The sequence below is a fragment of the Epinephelus lanceolatus genome, chromosome 11 (assembly GCF_041903045.1).
Source record: "Epinephelus lanceolatus isolate andai-2023 chromosome 11, ASM4190304v1, whole genome shotgun sequence".
Classification (NCBI taxonomy): Eukaryota; Metazoa; Chordata; class Actinopteri; order Perciformes; family Serranidae; genus Epinephelus; species Epinephelus lanceolatus.
In genome coordinates, this window is record NC_135744.1 from 11135903 (window position 1) to 11156683 (window position 20781).

The 20781-nt window shown below is 39.0% G+C and overlaps 1 protein-coding gene across 1 annotated transcript; it reads left to right on the forward strand.

Annotated features, from left to right (window-relative positions):
- LOC117270849 (moesin a) lies at positions 1 to 20705 on the forward strand. Its single transcript, XM_033648779.2, has 13 exons — positions 1 to 298; positions 10464 to 10547; positions 11073 to 11168; positions 11297 to 11571; positions 11703 to 11786; positions 12232 to 12378; positions 12801 to 12897; positions 12994 to 13157; positions 13443 to 13573; positions 13704 to 13864; positions 14005 to 14097; positions 16724 to 16954; positions 18426 to 20705. The coding sequence occupies exons 1-13, from the start codon at positions 287 to 289 to the stop codon at positions 18588 to 18590; spliced, it is 1740 nt and encodes a 579-aa protein (XP_033504670.1). The 5' UTR covers positions 1 to 286; the 3' UTR covers positions 18591 to 20705.
- Positions 20706 to 20781: the final 76 nt, after the last annotated feature.

The following is a 20781-nucleotide window of genomic DNA, read 5'->3' on the forward strand; positions in this document are numbered from 1 at the left end:
GCCTGGGTGTGGTCTTGCAGTCAGGGGTACCGTTAGCAGGAAATCAGGCTCCAGTTCATTTCACTTTAAGGCGAAACAAAGAAAAAAATACTCTCACGCGCCGTAGGTTGAAAATAGTTGTCGGTAGTCGAGCTATAAGTAACGTTTGTGTCCTCGAGACAGGAAGGCGTTTTATTGGCGCCGTTGTTCTGATGGGAAAAAGTTTTCTGCTGGTCTCGCTAACTGCTCGACTGATTTAATAACTTTTTTTTTATAAATCCTGAACCGGACGTAAAAGAAAGGAAAGATGCCGAAGACGGTAAGGATGAAAACTGCATTATCGCTATCATGTAAAAAACTACCGTGTTTCTATCTGTCTCTCTTTCCCCGTTATAACGTTAGCCTACCTGTAAAATGCCCAGTGGGACTTATTGTTTGACAGTGGTGCTTAATATTAGCCTTAAAATACACATTATTGCATCTTTAGTACGTATGATAGTATTTTTACATCCTTTTCATCCTCTCAGACTCACCCGAGGATTACTGGGGTACTTTCCGTTAGGTGTGTGCGCGTGCGCGCTCCCGCCTGTTTGGTCATTAAAATTAGCGCCTTTAACCGGATCACTCATTCAGAGGTTCACGGTTAGTACATTAGTTATTACGGTATTTTAAGTTTCTCTCCACAGCTGAAGAGCCTGAAATCACATTTGTTGAATCGGCTTTCAGCGGAAGCGGCTGTGTGGCCTGTAGTAGCAAACGAGCTAGTCCTCCTAAAGGCCTCCTCCTCAGTCAGGTCTAACGAGGAGGGATTTCAAGTGTCATTCAGGCCAGCTGTGTTGCCCAAATCTGGAGCAAATGGAGGCAAACTTAAAACAGGGAGGTGGCATGGGGGAGACACCCAGAAATATTATGCCTTATAGCCACTGTTAAGAAAAAAGGCTCAAATTTTGGGTCTGTGCTGTGGTATCAAATGAAGAAGCACCCAAAGCTTGATGGATTTGTCCTGGAGCTGGTGTGGCTCTGAACAAAGAGGACGGCCACACACTGACTTCACTCTTTGTTTTATTCAAACACCATCAGAGCAGGCAGAGACCAGTGGCTCATGCCTCCATCAGTGGCAGACAGAAGTGAAAATGGTGTCTAAGTAACCCTCAACCTCTTCTGTATGCCTCAGATGAAAGCATGAGTTGACTGAGAGAATTTAATGTAGGAACTGAAATCTGTGTGCAGCCCTTCTCATTCAGTTTGGAGCTGTGATACCCACATGCACACTCTGACAAAAGGCTACAAAAAGAGTCACTCATGTCCCATGAGATGAAGCTGATGCTAAGTACAGTCATTTAGATTTCACAGTGCAGACACTGTAACAACATCAGACTGCCCTTACTCTACTCTGGGTACATGCTGTAGACTCATAATTTGCCCCACATTATAAGAGCTATCATTTTGGGCAGCAGCCAGTAACTTGGCCATTATGATACTTCTTTTAGAGCATTCAGTAATTAAACATCTGAATCTAATTGTTAAAACTTACTAAAATACATGTTTCACCACTGACATGTCATTAAGACTCACTTGTGAACTCCTGAACTTCCAAATTACAAACATTAGTACAAATGGTACCAAAGGTTGTAGCTGCTTTCTTCCTGCAGCATTGTTTCTGCTCGCACTTCCTCGATATTTTTTCCAGCTGTCAACCTGAAAAAATGTCAAAGCATCCTGGCATTTAAGGTGTATACTTTAAGAGCTTTTTCTGCCCTCCTCTTCCTAAAAGGAATTCCTCTAATCATGTTAGCATTTTAGAATAAACTTTACAGGGCTTTTTTGTGTAAGTCAGGTTGTGCCGATCAGGCAGGTAATAACTAGAAATTATGAATTAGTTATTAGCAGTGAATTGCCACATCTCTTCATAAAATATGCCTTCAAATTTTACGAATTATATGAAAGGGAGCTGTACGATATTTGCAGTTGAGGGGGGCTTTCAGATGTTCTGTACTGTACGCTGACAAGTATTAATCTTGTGTATATTTTCCACTGTAATGCTCTTTATACGTTTTGTTTTTTTTAGTCCTTTGTTTAGTGTCAGTCTTTATGCCAAATCTCTGCAGAGGGACACCGTTAGACTCAACAACAGCAGAGTAGTGGCCTGTTATATATGTAGCTGCTACTGAAGTAACAGCCGGGGACCTAGAAGACCTCTAAAGGATCTGTTTGGCAGTCACGACCAGTTCACAAGCACAGGGACACTGCAGGGAAAGTGCAGCTGTGTTGTAGGGACTTTTGCCTGTACATAATGAAGAGTAAGAAAAGAGGAAACTTGTGGTGAATAAAATAGACAGTCAAGAGGAAGCAGCAAGACTTTCTCAAAATAAACAAGGACAATAAATGATGACCAAAAAGGATTGTGGGATATGTTAGACAGTAAGGCCTTATATTTATTAATGAGCAGCCTGAGCTGTGTTTCCAGTATTAAAAATCTAAACTATAGGGATCAACAGAAGAAGTGGCTGGAGCAAAGCCTAAATACGTCAGGTTATATGCTGCTGAGAAGTAAAGTTATCCCTTCTGAGGATCAGTCATTGCACCTGGATGGTGATATCAGTGATGAAATGGTAAAACTCAGACAGGTTATTGCGACACTCAGTTGTCTGTTTCCTTTAGTAAAGCTTACGGCGCCATGTGAAGACGCCGTAGACATGCTGTTTGAAAGAAGGAAGCTGGACACACTGATTCAGCAAATGATCCAGAGCTCACTCTGCTGCACCCAGTGAAAGTTGTTTCCCCCATTTGTAGTCACATTCACAACAATCCAGCTCAGGGAGTAAAATTCATGGCTTCAAAAAAAGAAGTTTTCCATTAACGGTTTTAGTGACCCAGTTTCTGGTTTTGTAGTTAACTGTAACAACTTTGACATTTAACAAAAGCAATAATTATTGAGAAAGTCTGCCTTTGCTGGACTCCTCCTGGCAGTGCCTGAGTTTCCCAAGGAAGTTGTGTTGTGACTCAAGGTTTCTGCACTTACATCAGTTCCTCTTCTGGTAATTTCCTTGCCTGCAGCCTTATAAGGACTTTCACATCACGGTCTAGCTGTTCTCCTCCCTGTTTTCCCCTAGCGTGGTCCTCAGATGCCATGCTCCACTTTAGATGCATTACAGCAGTGCAACAAGTTCAGGATTACCTATAGGTCTGTGTTCATCAGTGTAATTGTACATTTTAGCTGAAATTAGTTTTGTATTTAAATTGTTCAACTACTGCTGTTATGTGTGTGGGTGTGGCTTATTTGTTTTTTCACAAAGACTCACAATTTACACAAAATTACATTTTATATAGGCCCAAAACATAACACTCTATTTTGTTTTATTTTTTTTAATCTAACCCCAGTTTCCCCTTTCATTTTCCTATACTTGCTGTTTTAAAAATAGAACCATTTCAGGATTAGTACAGCAGACAATCAGTCTGTTTTCAACCAGTTTGTCATTCTTCTCAACTGGTGAATAATGTTAATCGTATTACACCTTTTCATCCAAAAATACAGAAATGGCCTACTATCTTTTACACAAAACTTGAGCATAACTTACCATTTTAGCCCGCTACGTAGAAATCACAACAGATGCCATTTTCTTGTAACGAGCACCAGACTTTTAACAAGTGTGGCTATGGAGAAATGGTAAATGGAAAGACCCAGCGGTATGCAAGCAGGGGATTAAATGAGTCTGTAGTGCAAGTGCACATAGCAGAGCAGATTAACAGTGTGTAGAGGTGGAGGTGGTGGACAAACTGCAATCAAAACGTCTGGGGTTTTTACACAAACAGGTAGTTCAATGCTTTCTGTTTGGAGGTTGTGAGAAAATCAGACTCCTGAAAGTAAGTTCTTTGTTATTATTCATTAATGATTTAGACTTTTTATGTGCTTGTTATCGTCTGTTTTTTGTCTGTTTCTATTGCTGCTGTTGGAATAAAAGAAATCATCTTAACTTATTTCTGTTTAAATAATCTGTTTTTTTATTGAATATGACCGACCATTGTAATTACAATTAGATGTTTAAATGACACAGGAGATGATTGAGTTAAGATTAGTGTATTTGGCCCTCATTGTAATGACAGTGTTTGGTACAAATTTTAAGCCAGCAAAGTACAAACTGTGTACATAATAAAGGAATAGCATAAGCAAAGCACTGCAGTGAGCATTAGTCATGTAGTATTGCATTACTGCCTACTGCAAACAGAAGTGCCTGTGGTTTGTATCTGTGGTTGTCTTCTTGTGGGAAAAACATTGCGTCCTTAATCATTACTACACACCAAACAAATAGGCTGCTCTCCTCTACATACTGTCTGTCTGAATTCAGCGTTCCCGCAGATCCTTAAACATTTCAAAAGACATTGTACTCACTAATCAAAAAAATAAGGCCTTAGCTGGAGTTAAAATGCCTTAAATCAATCTTTGAAAAGTCATAGAAAAGTCAAGACATGGGAGGTAGGTCTTTTTATGAATCTTCTTTTTTTTCTGACGTTGTATTGCAAAATCTCTGAATAACTGGTACCATCTATCTTTTATAAATAATTTACTGAATGCCATCTTACACAGATCAGGATAGCAGATCAGAAACACTCATATTTTGTTTCCGGAGAGGATCAACTGTCTGCTAGCTAGCTGTCATTGTACCCTGGACAACATGGGTAACTGCAAATTCAATGAAAATTGGTTATTTAACCAAGATTTTGCAGTAAGGCTGAAACCGGTACAAGACAATGCATATGAGGCTAGGTTTATTATATGCAAAACGTTTTTCAACCATGGCATGATGGGAATCAGAGCAGTAGAAGCCCGTGTGCAGAGTGAGAAACAATAATGCCAAGAAAACTCCCCAACAGGTATTTCCCAGTTCGGTTCCTCCCTTGTCTCCACCATGAGACAGAAAAAAAATCATGTTCTTATATTACTACAAACATTTGGGCAAAATTGTCCCTTACCCTAAGTAATAAATTGGTCTTGAATTTCATTCCCAATAGCATTATTAATAGTCTTAAAAAGTCTTAAATCTAACTTGCCTTCAGCTGGAGGAACCCTGAAACTGTCAGTGTCACCAGTAGATTGAACTATGCTGGAAACGTGGAATTTATTATTAGCTATATAAAGATGTATATTGGAGAAGATAGGCAATTCAGTATCTCCATGTTGCTGCCTAGTCTTCCTGTTTGGTCTACATAATTGTGCCTAAGTGGCTGTAACAGTATAACACAGGATTTGAACCCAAAAGCAGAGCTGGCAGACAAAACCAGCAGGGATAAAAGAGTCCTTACTTGGTCAACAGGAGGCTTATAGTTGGCAGCATGATGATTGGCACAGTTAGCAATCAAACGCAGGGGTCAGAAGGAAGGCAATATGTCATCAGAATAAATGGAGCCAGCACAGAACAAGTGCTTGAAAGGTCAGACAACGTAATCAATTTGGCAAGGGGTATTAGCATCGGACTGATAAGATACCAGGACTAATGTTGTAGGACAGGAGTGCGAAGTCAGGTGAACATACGCAGTAAACATGAGATGAGAGTCAATCAAAAAAGATTTAGATGATTAGAGAGAATGAAAGAGCAGTCTGTACCACAATGGCTGTTTTTTTTTTATTAAAAACACATTCTTGATTGATTACAAGAGTGGTCGTGGGAAACAGTTCTGAAAGCTTGTTGCTCCTGTGTTTACTGTCCCCTGCTAACAGAGAAACCTTATTCTCTTCTCCGTCCTCGCTCCTCCTGTTGCCCAGTTTATTCTCTTCAGCCACAGGGCTTATGTAGTGTAATGCTACAAGGCGTCCAGCACACGACTTCATGTTAATCTGATCAGCAGACGTGATGAGTACTTATGTTTACTCACCAAGATACTGATTTGTTTTTTGTGGCATAGATACTTTTCTGATGGTTGGCTGCAAACTCAGTACTGTATTAGAGGCCAATATTTGTATATTGCTTTGGAGGATATAAACACGTTTGTTGTCTTGCTCACAAGTCTTTTCACATGATCTCCCTTGTATTATTGGCTTCGAGCGATAACATAACAAGGCTGTTGTGCTGTGCCTCATGCAGGATAAGTCATCACGTCACATTTTCCCACATTTTCACACTTCATATTCAGCTTGGCATTACCTAATAGCTGTTAACTGGACGCTGTTGAGAATGTCAAGGTTGAGATTTCAAATGCTTACCGACTGTACATACCCTGTATTCACATTTAAATGTGACTGTTCCACCTGACTGGATTGAGTCTGACCCTTATTTTCATACGTCTGTCAGGCAGATCTTATTCTTGTCGCCTCTGACATGTGCAGTTCATCTTTCATATAAGCTGTGACCCAAGTAGTGGTAGATCTCAGTGTCATGGTTACTGTCGTCACCAGAGCCGATCCATTGTCAAATCGATGTTCACCTTAGTTGCTGACCTTGTGTGACACAGAAGTATGATTTAGATTCAGCACCCATTGTGTATAGCTACGTTTGTTATATTTGTCACACTTAAGATGGTCTTTATGTGCGGCCTGTTTTGACATGTGCTGCTGCTAACCTTAGTCGACTGCTCGCATAAAGTGGGTTTGTGCCCAGACATGAGGGCCGTCCTGCTGTCCACGTACGTAAGGATGCTGTTGGTCAACATTGTTGTTCCCTTTTGCTCCTAAAACCACTTAGCGGTATGTTCTTTATTGTCTTGATTTTGGTTGGAAGGACTGCGGTTGTGAACAGCACACAGAGATAGCACTGGTGTGGTCATGTGGGAATGTAAGGGCTGAACGACTGAATGCTGGGACAACAGGGGTTCCCACTGAACTTTTTTTTTTACTATTAATTTACTTTCTGTAGGATGTAAGGTTGAATGTCATGAAAGGGGACGTTACAAATTTTAAGAAAAAACTCACACCAAATACTCTTGAGGTGCTGATCACTGGAGGAAGATCAGTTGAAGAAAAAAAGTGTCGCACACTCTGGCTCCATATGCAGTTTATTTAAATCAACGTTTCGGCTACATGGCCTTCTTCAAGATTTGCAAATCTTGAAGAAGGCCATGTAGCCGAAAACTCATATATAATGTTTGATTAAAGTGAATCTTAGTGGAGAAAAATAACTATGGTAGACTGTACTTAGATCACTGGGTCTGCTCTGGGCTGTACATCTATAAATCACACATGTTCTGTGAGTTTCAGTAGTTTTGCTTCCTCTTCCTAACGAGGTAACCTGAGGTGTTTCCCAGTTTACTTTTGGTTTAACTTCTCCATTATTGCATAATGACCATATGATTATCAAACAAACTTGTTCACTTCCTACAAATAATAGAGGGTTTTGTCTCCCCTTACCCTTCCTCCATTGGCCATTTGTGTTCATCAGTTAAATTATTCAGAGTGACAGCTTTCATGAATACTGACATGAGTTGTAATTAAACTGACATCAAGCCCTCAAGGCTTATTGGGGCAATTTGTGGATTTCAACCATGCTAGTGGGTGGCATGGCTCTGTGGATGCAGATGGCAACGTCAGCCTGTTGGTGGGTTGGTCAAGACTGAAATATCAATCATGGATCATCATGACATCTGGTGGACAGTCATGTTCCCCACGGGATGAATTGTGATCCCTTAAAATTTCATCTAGTGCCATCACAGGGTCAAAATGTACATTTGCTTAATACTTGGGTTTATGAATTATCGTAAATGTTTAGCATTCCTATCGGCCTCAGCTGTTCTTAGTGTTAGCAAATGTTAGCATGCTAACTAGCTAAACTAAATAGCACTGTCACCGTGAGCTTGTTAACATGCTAACGTTTTCATTTAGCTCAGTGAACCACTGCATACAAACAGACCCACAGATCTGCTGGCATGGCTGTGCTCTGTCTTTGTTAATGTGATTTGACTTGATGTGCTAAGGATTTTATTATCATGGCCTATAATGTATTGTAAGTGAGAACATATATTGGAGTTATCTTGATTATTTCTGCTTTGAAAACTCAATATATTTAAATAATCAGTCAACTATATATACTTTTATTCCATATAACTTTTATATTTCATGTGATTTAATACCATAATTAGGATATGAATGTGTCTTAAAATGATGAGTTGGTCTGATAAATCAAAGGCCAGTTATACTAACACAAGAGGAGATGAGACCTTTATGGTTTCTGCACATCAGAAGATGTAGTCGCACACAGCTGTATGAGTAAGGATAAAGCAAATGGAGATATTAAAGATAACCCAAAGTTTCAGGCAGTCAGTGAAGTGGAGGATTCTTGAAGAAAGCTTCACATTACATAGGTGACTCACTAAGTCGCTAGCTTGTGAAAAACTTAAGTATTAAATACATCACACATGCCTCTAGATGTATAGCTTGTTAAGAGTTGTTAATAGTTGTGGTGTGATAAAAAGCAGTGAAGAACAGGTCATGGAAACATGACACATGGGCCTGAGAGGGGTGTTTTTGAGCGTGTGCTAATAATAGTGTGCTAAGTGTTTTTGAATTCTGGCCATGAGAGACACACCCTAACCAGGCAGAAAATGTACGAGTGCAGTTCCCTTTTATGCAGAATTAGCCATTTTGACTCAGGAAATGAAACCGCTTACACCCAGCAGGGTGGTCATCGACTGAACTCTCATCTACACTAATGAGATTAAATGTTCATCGAAGCTCATAATTGTCAGTTTAAAGAGTGGTATGTGTAGACAGCTTGAGGCATCTGTGTTGGAGTTTGGTGTAGGCCCAGATTGTAGGTTTTACTATAACTCTGTCTGCTGGTGATAACAGGATGTGAAGAGGGGCAAGTATCCTGAGCAGTAAATGGGGTCCTGCTGACATGAATGGGAAAGAACGCAACTCTAATCAGCCCCGCAACTGGGAAATAATGCATACCATTGTTGTTCAGGGCAGGCGTGGGCCTCAGCCTGCACAGTTATTTCCCAATAGACATGCTTGCTGCTGTTTTCGTCATCTCTAAGAGGACAGAGAAAATGAGAAATGCCTACATGGTCAGTTTACTCAGTACAGAATGAATGTATTCTCTGGCCGACCTCACTGAGCGAGGCTTTAAGGTTAAATATATCCATTCAGCTCATGACATATAATTTACACAATTTCAAGTCTCTTAAATGAGAAGGGCCTCAGTGGCTAAATAAGCAGCTGTGACAAAATGTGTTACCTGAGGTTGATAGACCTACTTAACAAAGTCTGTTCTCACTAAATTCTGCTACAGCAGATAGCTCAGCAGTAAGCTGACAGGTTGCTTGATACATGACAGGATGTAGGCGACTCTCAGAAGAGCTCAGTGTTCAGCAGCAGTGCCTCGCAGCCACCAGAGGATGTGGTTACTTCCTGTAGATAAGTTCTATACTGAGACACTGCCAGATTGGCACGTTTGTCGTACACACTGCGGGACCCTGATCTTTAACGAATTGTGCATACATCAAAACATCTTTTGTCATGATATCACGATGGTGTGGTTGACTGAGTGTTCACAGTAGGCCTGATCTGACTGTAGAGTTACTTTGTTCTCTGACAGACGTGGCCTGTGGAGCGTGTGCACTGAGGGGTGTCGCTGCACCTTTGCACAGCCTGGTTTATTCAAAACCTTCCCAGTAGCTTGATAGAAAATCAGCTGATGAACCACTGTATGTAGAAGTATGTCATTATATAATCTTTTATTTTTATTTTTTGTGGCTTTCTGTCAATTTTATTTTTATATATTGCCACTGGGGGGCACCAGTGGGAGTTTTCAAATTCTATATATAATACTGTAAGTTTAAGTGATGAAAGATGATGTGTTTTCCACTGAATGACATGTCAGTGTTGACTGTTTTATGTGTGTAGATGGAGAATCATTTAAAATGAGCTAAATGCTAAAAGAACAATCAGAATTTATTGATTGATCAGTGAATTTCAACAGCTCAAAGACGTAAACGTATATCAATTTCTTTGAGACACTAAAGCGAACTATCTCCTGATCATGCCAGCAATAATAATAATAAAGCTCTGCTTCTGCCAAGAAATTGATTTTAGCTCACTGATACATGTGAGATAGATTCATTTCATCCGAAATACTGTTGTCAAAAATGTATTTATCGAAACATATTGAGTCTGAATATTTTGACAGTATTCTTCAGTATCGAAACGGCGATACCAGCTGCGCTTTCTTGCTCTCTCTTATTGTTAATGTATACTATAGTCATTCTGCTACTAACCAAGAGAAGAAAAGTTGTTGTTGTCATGTTACACTCTTGTTATATTTATCTTTTTTTTAAATTGTATACTCTCAATGTCAGTTTTCCCCTGTGGCATCAAAGATGGTATTGAATATTGGTATCTTTTTAAGATATTGTATCAAAGTAAGAAATTCCATTATTGTGACAACACTAACCCAAAATGCTGTCTGTGTCCATTTATGTATATGTATATATATATATATATATATATATAAATTTAACGATCACTCATTCTTCCAATGTGCTCTCTTCCTCAGATTAGTGTAAGAGTCACTACAATGGATGCTGAACTGGAGTTCGCCATTCAGCCAAACACAACAGGAAAGCAGCTCTTTGACCAGGTATGAGAAACTCATGACTTGAAACCAGTGATATCCACTAACAGTAATACACTGAAGAATTGAATATGTTAAAAGTTATTTATTTTGAATTACTGTGAAACATTACATGAAGCAATAATGTGTTGGTGATGTAACCAGCAGGTTGCTTTATTTTTATTTACAGTTTAACTAGCAGACTAATAACTGCAATAGTTTTGTAACAAAACAAAAAAAATATAACAGAAACTATATTTTGAAAAGATTTATGGGCACGCAGTCACATTTATTTATTTAGTTTCTTGTCACACACAGAGTGTGAGTTTCTTGTTTCTAACAAAACACTTCTTTAATGTCTCAAAATTATTTGTATATGTAGTTTTTGTTTGATGTTTGTAAGAGTGTTGAAACAAACAACAAACACACAGCAGCATGAGAAATGATGCCTGTTGCCTGTGTTTCACTGTTCATAGATCTATTATAGAACAGACTGTGCTAATGTTATGGTGAGGAGGAACAAGAATAATACTTCTGCTTTTATATTTTCAGGTTGTTAAGACCATCGGGCTGAGAGAGGTTTGGTACTTTGGGCTCCAGTACCAGGATACAAAGGGTTTCTCCACATGGCTCAAGCTCAATAAGAAGGTGTTTTCCTTCGCTACAATGTCTCACGCACTTTTTCTTCTTTGGCAAAATTGAGCTACTCTGTTGAACTCAAGTCTGTTTACAGAAGTCTAACCTCTACCCCTCACCCGTGCCACACTTTATTTTAGGTGACAGCCCAGGATGTGAGGAAGGAAAGCCCGCTGCTGTTTAAGTTCCGTGCCAAGTTCTTCCCCGAGGATGTGACAGAGGAGTTAATCCAGGACGCCACACAGCGGCTGTTCTTCCTGCAGGTGAAGGAGGGAATCCTAAATGACGACATCTACTGCCCTCCAGAGACAGCAGTCCTCCTGGCATCCTACGCAGTGCAGGCCAAGTATGCCGACTACAACAAGGAAGTCCACACACCAGGATATCTGTCCAGTGAACAGCTGCTCCCTCAGAGGTAACACAGCTTTATAGCAACATTTCAACACGGCAGTTAATGTCAGATAGATGTCACCTTTCGGCCAGGGTGTTTGTATGAGACGTGTTTCATAGCATGACTTCTGACACTCGGATGTCTTATGTTTTCAGAGTTCTGGACCAGCACAAACTTAACAAGGAGCAGTGGGAGGAGAGGATTCAAGTGTGGCATGAAGAACACAAGAGCATGATGAGGTAACTGCCAACACGCATGTGCAAACAAACATTTGAAGACATGAAACATCTTTGTCTACTTGGTATTTCAACAGGCACTATTTTAAGAGGATCTTTCACACTCTTAGCCCAAAATACTGACTGAATGTGCATATTTGGGAGATATTGCACCATAGTTGCACCTGATTCTACCTTGCTCTAGTTGCTTAGTCTCCAGCTTAGTGATGGTAGTGGTCTTTGGAGGTTTCAGTCCTGGGTCAGAATCTAACTCTCACCACTTTGAAGATGTGAAGCTTGAATTTTTTTTAAAAAAAAATTGTCTTTCTCTTCTCAAGGCTTCTTCTTAGCCTTGCTACCATACATTTAACTCCTAGCTGTAGAACACTGTGCTTTTAACTTGAAGCTTTAACATTTCTTGCTTTTGTGCAACATGTTATTTATGTTAGTATGTGTTATCTGTCCACAGAGAGGAGTCCATGATGGAGTATCTGAAGATCGCTCAAGATCTCGAGATGTACGGGGTCAACTACTTCAACATCAAGAACAAGAAAGGCACAGAACTGTGGTTGGGAGTGGATGCTTTGGGGCTCAACATTTATGAACAGAATGACAAGTAAGTCATTTCACAGTTATGTCAAATCACTATGAATGCACATGTTCAGCAGAGCTGCAACCAACAATTATTTTCTCAATTAATCGATTGTTGTTTGGTCTATAAAATGTCAAAAAATTGTGAAAAATGTCTAAAAGTATTTCCCAAAGCCCACGGTGACATCCTCAAATGTCCTGTTTTGTCCACAACCCAAAGATATTCAGGTTACTGTCATAGAGGAGTAGAGAAACCAGAAAATATTCACATTTTAGAAACTTGAGTCAGAATTTTTCTTTTTTTTCCCCTTAAAAAAATGGCCCAGACCAAGTAGTCTTTAAACATTGCAGCTTTAATGTTTAGCATCATTATTGTTTATTGTCATTACTAGTTCCTGTCTATTGTGATGCAGCTGACAAAGGTTTTTTTTGTTTTGTCTTCAACAGAATGACACCCAAAATTGGATTTCCTTGGAGTGAAATTAGGAACATTTCCTTCAATGACAAGAAGTTCGTCATCAAACCAATTGACAAGAAAGCACCTGTATGTAAACCATTAACAATAATAACTCGTTTACAATTGATAAATCATCTATCTATGGATCAATCCTAAATATAAATCTCTAATTTTATTCTTTAGGACTTTGTATTCTATGCTCCAAGACTGCGCATCAACAAGCGAATTCTGGCTCTTTGCATGGGCAACCATGAGCTGTACATGCGCCGCCGCAAACCTGACACCATTGAAGTGCAGCAGATGAAGGCTCAGGCTCGGGAGGAGAAGAATCACAAGAAGATGGAACGGTAAGAGTCATAAGCTGTTGTCAGAGGAACTACACTATGTGACTTCTGATGTAGCCTATTACTGTAAATATGTAATTACCACACTTTGTGATTGATTTCTATTAACTGGTTTAAAATACATCATGCAACAGGAATGTCAGGTTTGTTCTTTGTGACAGCAATTATAGAAATGTTAATTCCAACACAGAAGCCCTGCACTGTGTTTGATAGTTATGTGGGATGTGTAACCTAAATACTCTGTATACTATGGTATAATCCAATACATCTTGTTTGTGTTTCCATTAGAGCTCTGCTGGAGAATGAAAAGAGGAAACGAGAAGTTGCAGAAAAGGAAAAGGAAAAGATTGAAAAGGAAAAGGAAGAGTTAATGGAGAGACTAAAGCAGATTGAGGAGCAGACGAAAAAAGCCCAACAAGGTGGGTGACCCATCAGTGCTCAAGAAAAAGCTTGTTGTTGCACTGTAATGAATGGTGACAGCTTTTTTACACAACATTTAACTTTATTGCTTCTGTGTGTGTGTGTGTGTGTGTGTGCGTGTGCGCACAGAGTTGGAGGAGCAAACACAGAGGGCTCTGGAGTTGGAGATGGAGAGGAAGTCGGCTCAGGAGGAGGCTGAACGTCTGGAGAGTGAGCTGAAGGGTGCTGAGGACGCCAAGATGAAACTGCTGCAGCAGTCAGAGAACCAGATGAAGAACCAAGAACACCTGGTCAGTTATCAAACACTTTTTGTGTAAAAATAGGTATTGAAACTAGAAAACGAAAGGCTTTGATGGATGAACATGTGCGTGTACTGATGCTTCAAATATCAATGTCAAGAAAGTCTAAAAGTGAAAAAATGTCCTTTCAGGCAACAGAGTTGGCTGAGCTGACTTCAAAGATTTCCCTCCTGGAGGATGCCAAGAAGAAGAAGGAGGAAGAGGCAGTAGAGTGGCAACAGAAGGTATGATCTGAGTTGCACATTATGAACATTGCTCATTATAATAAAAAACATGACACCAGTTCATTAAATAAAAGTAAGCAAATTACATTTATTTACATTGTATTTAACACACAAATGCATGCAGTTACTCTTGTGTGTAAATTCACATGCACTCACATTCTCACACACATATGCTAGGCTTCTTAAGCTTGTCTTTCATTCAGTTTAGCAAGAAGACATTCAGCCACGTTGAGTGTGTGTAAGGCTCATACTTAATGCATTAAACGTCCGTGGACAGCTATGGACTTGCACTGGTCTATTGATTCTGAGAGCACACATGTGTTTCTGTGTGTGCGAAAGAAAGAGAGAGGTAGAGCCAGTGATGAACAGAGCCTCTGGTTAGTCTCACATGCTGACCCAAATACTTCCTGTTTTCCTCAGATCCTTAGAAAATCTTAAAAGGCATTGGATTCAGTAATCTAAAAATAAGGCCTTAATTGGTATTAAAATGTCTTAAATCAATTTCAAAAAGTCGAAATGCTAAATCATGGAAAGTAGGATGTTATGAATCTTTTTTCATGACATTGCCTTGTAAAATCTCTGAACAATTAACAACATATTTTTTTTCAAAATAATTTATCTAATGTCTCTCACATTAACGTCACATCAGGGTAACCAACCAACAACACACTTGTTTCTGGCCGGGATGCTTAGAGCAGAGAATACACTCAGCTAGCTAGCTGTCACGGTACCCTGGGTGACAATGGGTGCAAATTTAATTAAGATTTCGCAGCATGGCTAAAACCTGTTCAAAGCAATGCAAACAAGGCTTGGTGTATTTTATGTAAAACGTTTTTTAAACATGGCAGGATGGAAATGGAGACAGTGGAATCCCACATGCAGAGTGAGAAACACAAAATCGCCTTAAAAACCTGCCAACAAATGCCACTTATATCCCAGTTCTGTTCCATGATCGTCTCTTGCTTCAGTTTTAATTATGGTAAAATTTGTCTTAAATTTAATTCAGAGTGACTTGAAAAAACACCTAAAAAGTCTTAAATCTAACTTGCCTTAAGCTGTAGGAGCCCCGAAAAAATTTGTGCTGACTAGCGAGGGTAGCAACATTTAATCAACTTGTCTACTAATCACAGACATCCCTGAGTTACTATGTTTTTATAGTAACAAAATAGTCTTCTTTCTTTGATTGCAGTGACAGTTTTAGTCATCAATGATTTAAGTACAAAGGAGAAAACTGTATCACATTCAGCTTTAGAGCTGATGGCCTGAATTTTTTTTCTCATACACAAATGACTTGTGTCTCTACCAGCTTTAATAGGTGGTTACAGACACAGTTACACAGCTACAGTTCTTCTTCCTGCCTCTCTTGCAGTTGGTTAAAACTAAAATTGTGCATTACAGCCATCGTGTGTTGAGAAGTGAGACAGACAGGTCACTGATGATTCTCAGACTGACTCCATTCTTCATCCTCTCAATAATGCCTCCATCATATTATGGTTCAGGTAGTGGCATGTTGTTCTTAACAAGTACAAAGTAGTGATTTTACAGTGGCCCATGTGTTAACCAGGGGAACAGTAAATTCTGCATTACTGCACCAAATATTTTGTGCTTATACAAGTTAAAGGCACCTGTGTTGTGTGATCAGATAATGTTAGCACTCCAAATGAGCTCAATGTGGACATGGCAAAAACTAGAGCATCATCAAACCTCACCGTCGGTCAAACATTGTGCTGACTATGTTGCCCCTCCCTTGTGACACAGTAAGGACAGACATTCCTGAGGTCCTGTTGTTGTGTGTTTCTGGGGGAGGGGTGAAAGCTCACAGCTCGCCTCATGTCTTTTTTGGTAAAAACCATGCACACCAGCCCAGCCCCTTCAATTTTATGGGCAGTGTGACTCATGCTGTTTGTGGCGGTGACAGCCGTCTTTGTGCAAAGGAAATCCTGTCATAACTCTTTTGCACCATTATGATATTCTGCCTTGTAAAAGAATGCTGTGCTAAGTGGTGGTTTCCACAGTTGTGCATTTTTGGCAAACAGTTTAGTTTCAGTTGAAATTCCAGGCTTAGTCATGATTGGCTCAAAGCAGAAGCACTCTGGTCCGTTATTTTTTTTTTAACTTTGTCAGCAGCTTTTATTCTTGGTCAGTTAATTTTGTAGCACAAGGCGTCCTCTAATGCCCCATGGCTAAAGTGGATTTTTAGTGTCTTTAATAGATTGTTTAAAATTATTTTTAGTGGCCAAAAAAAAAAAAAGATGTTGCACAGCCAGCTGGGAAGAGCCGAAATGATGAGTCAGTTAATTTTAGTTAGTTTATTTTAGATAGTTTTAGATACAGCACCACCATGAGGTTGATGTTTTTGGCTTTTAGAAAAATGCCTCAACAACTATCTGTCCGATTGTCATATAATGTGGTGCAACTCTCATGTTTCCCACAGTATGAATGTGTGTATGAAACAAAACAACAAACACCCTGGAACAAAAACCCTACTGATGTCATGTTTTTTGGGTGTTAGATACATTTCTGTCCATCAAATCTCTAATTATCTAAACAAGGACGTGGTTGAAATTGCAGTGAGGCCTGTAACTATAATGCACAGTCTCCTCATTGGTGCTCTTTGTTTCCTCAGGCTACCACAGTGCAGGAGGACCTGGAGAAGACCAAAGAAGAGCTCAAAAACAAAGTGATGGCGGCTCACGTTCAGGAGCCCCTCAACGCAGAGAACGAGCACGACGAGAACGACGAAAGCAGTGCCGAAGCCAGCGCAGAGTTCACAGCTGCCGCCACGTACAAGGACCGCAGCGAAGAGGAGCGCATGACCGAGGCTGAGAAGAACGAACGTTTGCAGAAACATCTACTTGTAAGTGATTGCACATATCTCAAATATAAAATTAATTTGATTTGTCGATACATTATTGGAAAGATAGATCAAAAGGCTAACTGTAGAGATTTGATCTCACATGACACCCATGCTTTTTAAGTTGCCTTAAATCCATTTTTTAACTAGGGTAAAAAAGTGTGTGAAAATAAATCACACCACAAAAAAATGGACAAGTAGGCCTCATTACTCATTTCTTTTTGTTGTAAAATGTAGCTATCAGTATGTCAGTTTTTAGCTTAGGTGTTGTAGTGCAAACAGGTCATACGAAAGCACTGAGAAATAGGGACACTTGCACTTCTTGTGACGTAGGCTGATATCAGAATCAGACTACTTTATTGATCTCCAGGGGGAAACTCTGATACTTTACAGTCGCTCAGATGTAAGCATAGAGAATTATAGAAGTTGAAATAAGAAGTAATGAAGTACAAAGTATGTAAAAATATACAAATAAAATATGTGTATTATGCTACAATGTTCAACATTTAAAGATATAAAATATCTAAAATATGATGAGTATGTAAAATGTGTAAATTTTTTCAGGTTCATACTTGTATTTAAGTTTTCTACTAGAACATGTTTACATGCTTAAATGGTTAGAAAACACTGTTTTCCTCACACGCTTGTATTCATCCTGTATTCACTGTGTTTGCACTGTCATCGCAGCTGGGAAATGACTGTAACAGAGCACAGCTGCACTTTTTACCATGAAAAACCATCCTCTAAACACCACTGGAATTGTTCTAGCAGGAATATGATCCAAAATCAGGGAGAAATTTACAACATCAGCAACCAAGAATTTATGCTTCCCTGACGTTAGCATGTAGCTATGTGTATGATAGAGGTGCACTTGCAGCCAGAGAACGGCTGTAACGGAGAGTAGCAGCACTTTTAACCGTCTAAAATCACCAATAAAAGCTTTTAAACACAACTGGACATGTTCCAGCAGGAATATGATCTGAAATTGGGGAGAGATTTACAACATCAGCAACCAGGGTTACAGGTTAACCTGACGTTAGCATGTAGCTTCATGTAACAGTGTAGGCTACAAACTGTAAATACCTGCAGTAGTGTACCTGGAGCAGATGACCATATAAAGAAATCAGGCCCAATATTACATCATACTGTACTCAGAGTAGAAACGTTGAAAGGGAGCATATACTTCTGCATATGTTTACATCATTATTTGTAACTTTGGCCACATTAAATATGTACACAAAATACAGAAAAGCATAATAGGTCTCCTTTAATAAATCCATTTCAATGATAAAGGAGAGGAAGATAAAGAAATGCAAATGATTTAGAGACAGATTGTTATATTTAAAGCTAAAGTAGGTCAGTCACTAAAAAAGTTCTTAATATTCTGCACACCCAGGGATGAGAGTGAGTCTTACATGTTCATAATAACATACTGCTCTGAGGTGTCTTAATACTGTGATGACTGTGTTTTTAGGCTCTAAGCTCCGAGTTGGCGAACGCTCGCGACGAGAGCAAGAAAACAGTGAACGACATGATCCACGCAGAGAACATGAAAGCAGGACGAGACAAGTACAAGACCCTCAGACAGATCCGGTCAGGAAACACCAAACAGCGCATCGACGAGTTCGAGTGCATGTGATGTTTGCATTCAGCAACGCAAAAGCCCGCACAGTTGGGCCTTTCTGCCTGGACTGCAGTCCTGCCTCACACAAGCTGTTTCTTCTGTACCCAAATAAATCAGATCCACAACATGACATGGTTGCACAAGCACAGCAAAATGTACAAATATGGATCTGGGATTCTCTATTTGTTATCATTCCTAACTTTGAATTTAGGCAAGTCACTGGTTGAAAAGGGACATACTGTATTTTATTAGTTCGTTCCTCACATGGGGTTTATAATGTAGCATACTAGTAATGGGCTCACGCCTCATTTCACGACACATTGAGTTAGCATTTTTTTTTTCTTTATATATTTCTGTCACATTTCAGTTTCATGATTTCAAAATAAGAGGTTTAGAAACCAGTCCAAATTTCAGATTAAAAGCTGTGACTGTAGACGTATTTCTGCTGTACACATGCGACGGTTCTCCACAGCAAGCTGGATTTTTCAGACAGTAGTATTTCTCCCATGATTCGCTGCCCATAGTTTTAAAACTAAATGCACTGTAACTGTCTATGTGGAGCATTAATAGAGCAGTATTATATTTTTTTTTTTTTTTGCAAATTTACTCACTTCATCATTTGAGTGTGTTCTAAAGTGTTCAAAATCATACAGTATTTTCACCCCACTCACAACGTGATATTAAAGATCAAGTTCATGTACATACATACCTTTAAGTCAGTTTGCAGCTACAAGGCTTTAGAACAAATTTCGCTGTTCTTCATCATCTATTTTATCCAGGATTGAATTTAAAAAACAAATAGGACATTGAAAGTTTATTTTGTTCTACCTGTAAGAGTTTAACCCTCGTTTATTCCTCTGCTTTTATTTTTAATTCTGCTCATCAGTGAAGTTGTTGTTTGATAATCAGAACACATGTTTTTGCAATATTATAATCAGTACAGCATAACGAGTTACACTGTAGTTGCCACGTGTCAAGTTGGTGATCAAACACCAATAAAGTTATCCGTAGATGTAGAATCTTCCTTGCTCGGTCATGTGTTTTCTTCACAAATGAGAAGTTTCTTGCCACAAAAAATCTTCATGGAATTTGATGCATAGAATTAAATAATTTCATTAAACATGCACTGGAAAACTAAAGCTGACCTTTGCAAAACAAGTCGAGACAGACTTACTGCCCCACATGGGCACTATTTCCAATGCATGCATTTTTCATATACTGTGTGTATTTAATGACATTTGTGTATTTTGTAATTTGGATTTTTTCAGAAGTGATAGAATTATGTAAGGTGGAAACCAGACACCACTGAGGATATTTTTGTATTATAAAATCTAGAAGTACTTGTCAAAGGTAAAAGTTTTTGTTCAGAAGGAACAGCTTTTTGAAAACATTATTTTGTTGTAAACTAATTGAACAGCTCTCTGCTGTGATAGTAAGCTGATGGAACAAGCACACCCTAAAGCCTGTGATAGGACCAATGAAACACCAAAATACCAGGCAAAAGGCAAAATAGCACGGATGGAGATTTTTAAAACAAGGCCAAAACATTTTGCATAAAAATGAATATGACTTCCTTGTGCCGATGTTCCAGATTACATGTTGGCACTCAGACGTGAAGGGTTTTGCTTGTTCTTGGATATTTAGAAATTAGTGTTTAAAGGATTTATTTACACAATTTTGCAAGTTCAAAATAAATGTGTTTTAGATTTTGTTTTATTTTATTTTGATTTCTCTTATTAAACGAAAGTCATTTGTACCAAGATGCATTTTGTTATACAGTATTCTTGCCCATTGCTGCGCGTAGTTCTCGTATCTTCCATTTAATGTAAAAATGCAGTCGTTGCTGCTTTGGATACATTTCCATGCCTTTGACAATAACTTTTATAATGCTGCACTGTATGTTCTACCTGAAGCACCATTTATTGACAGCCTTCTTTTTAAGAAACAAGTGTAATTCAGTCATCATGTGTGAAAAAGAAATGTATTAAAAGATGCTACTCAATATTTTGTCTTGAATCAAAAAAGGGCTGAAACATAACGTAAATTGACAGACAGTGCCTTGCCCAGGTTTTTCATCGGATCTTGCTGCTTCAAGTCTTCCTTTCACCAATGAATAAAAGTCAAATTAAACAGTTTTGTCCGTATCTGATTATTTTCTTGCTGTTGATGTTACAACCACTGTTGCCTACCATTTCTGCAAGAACTT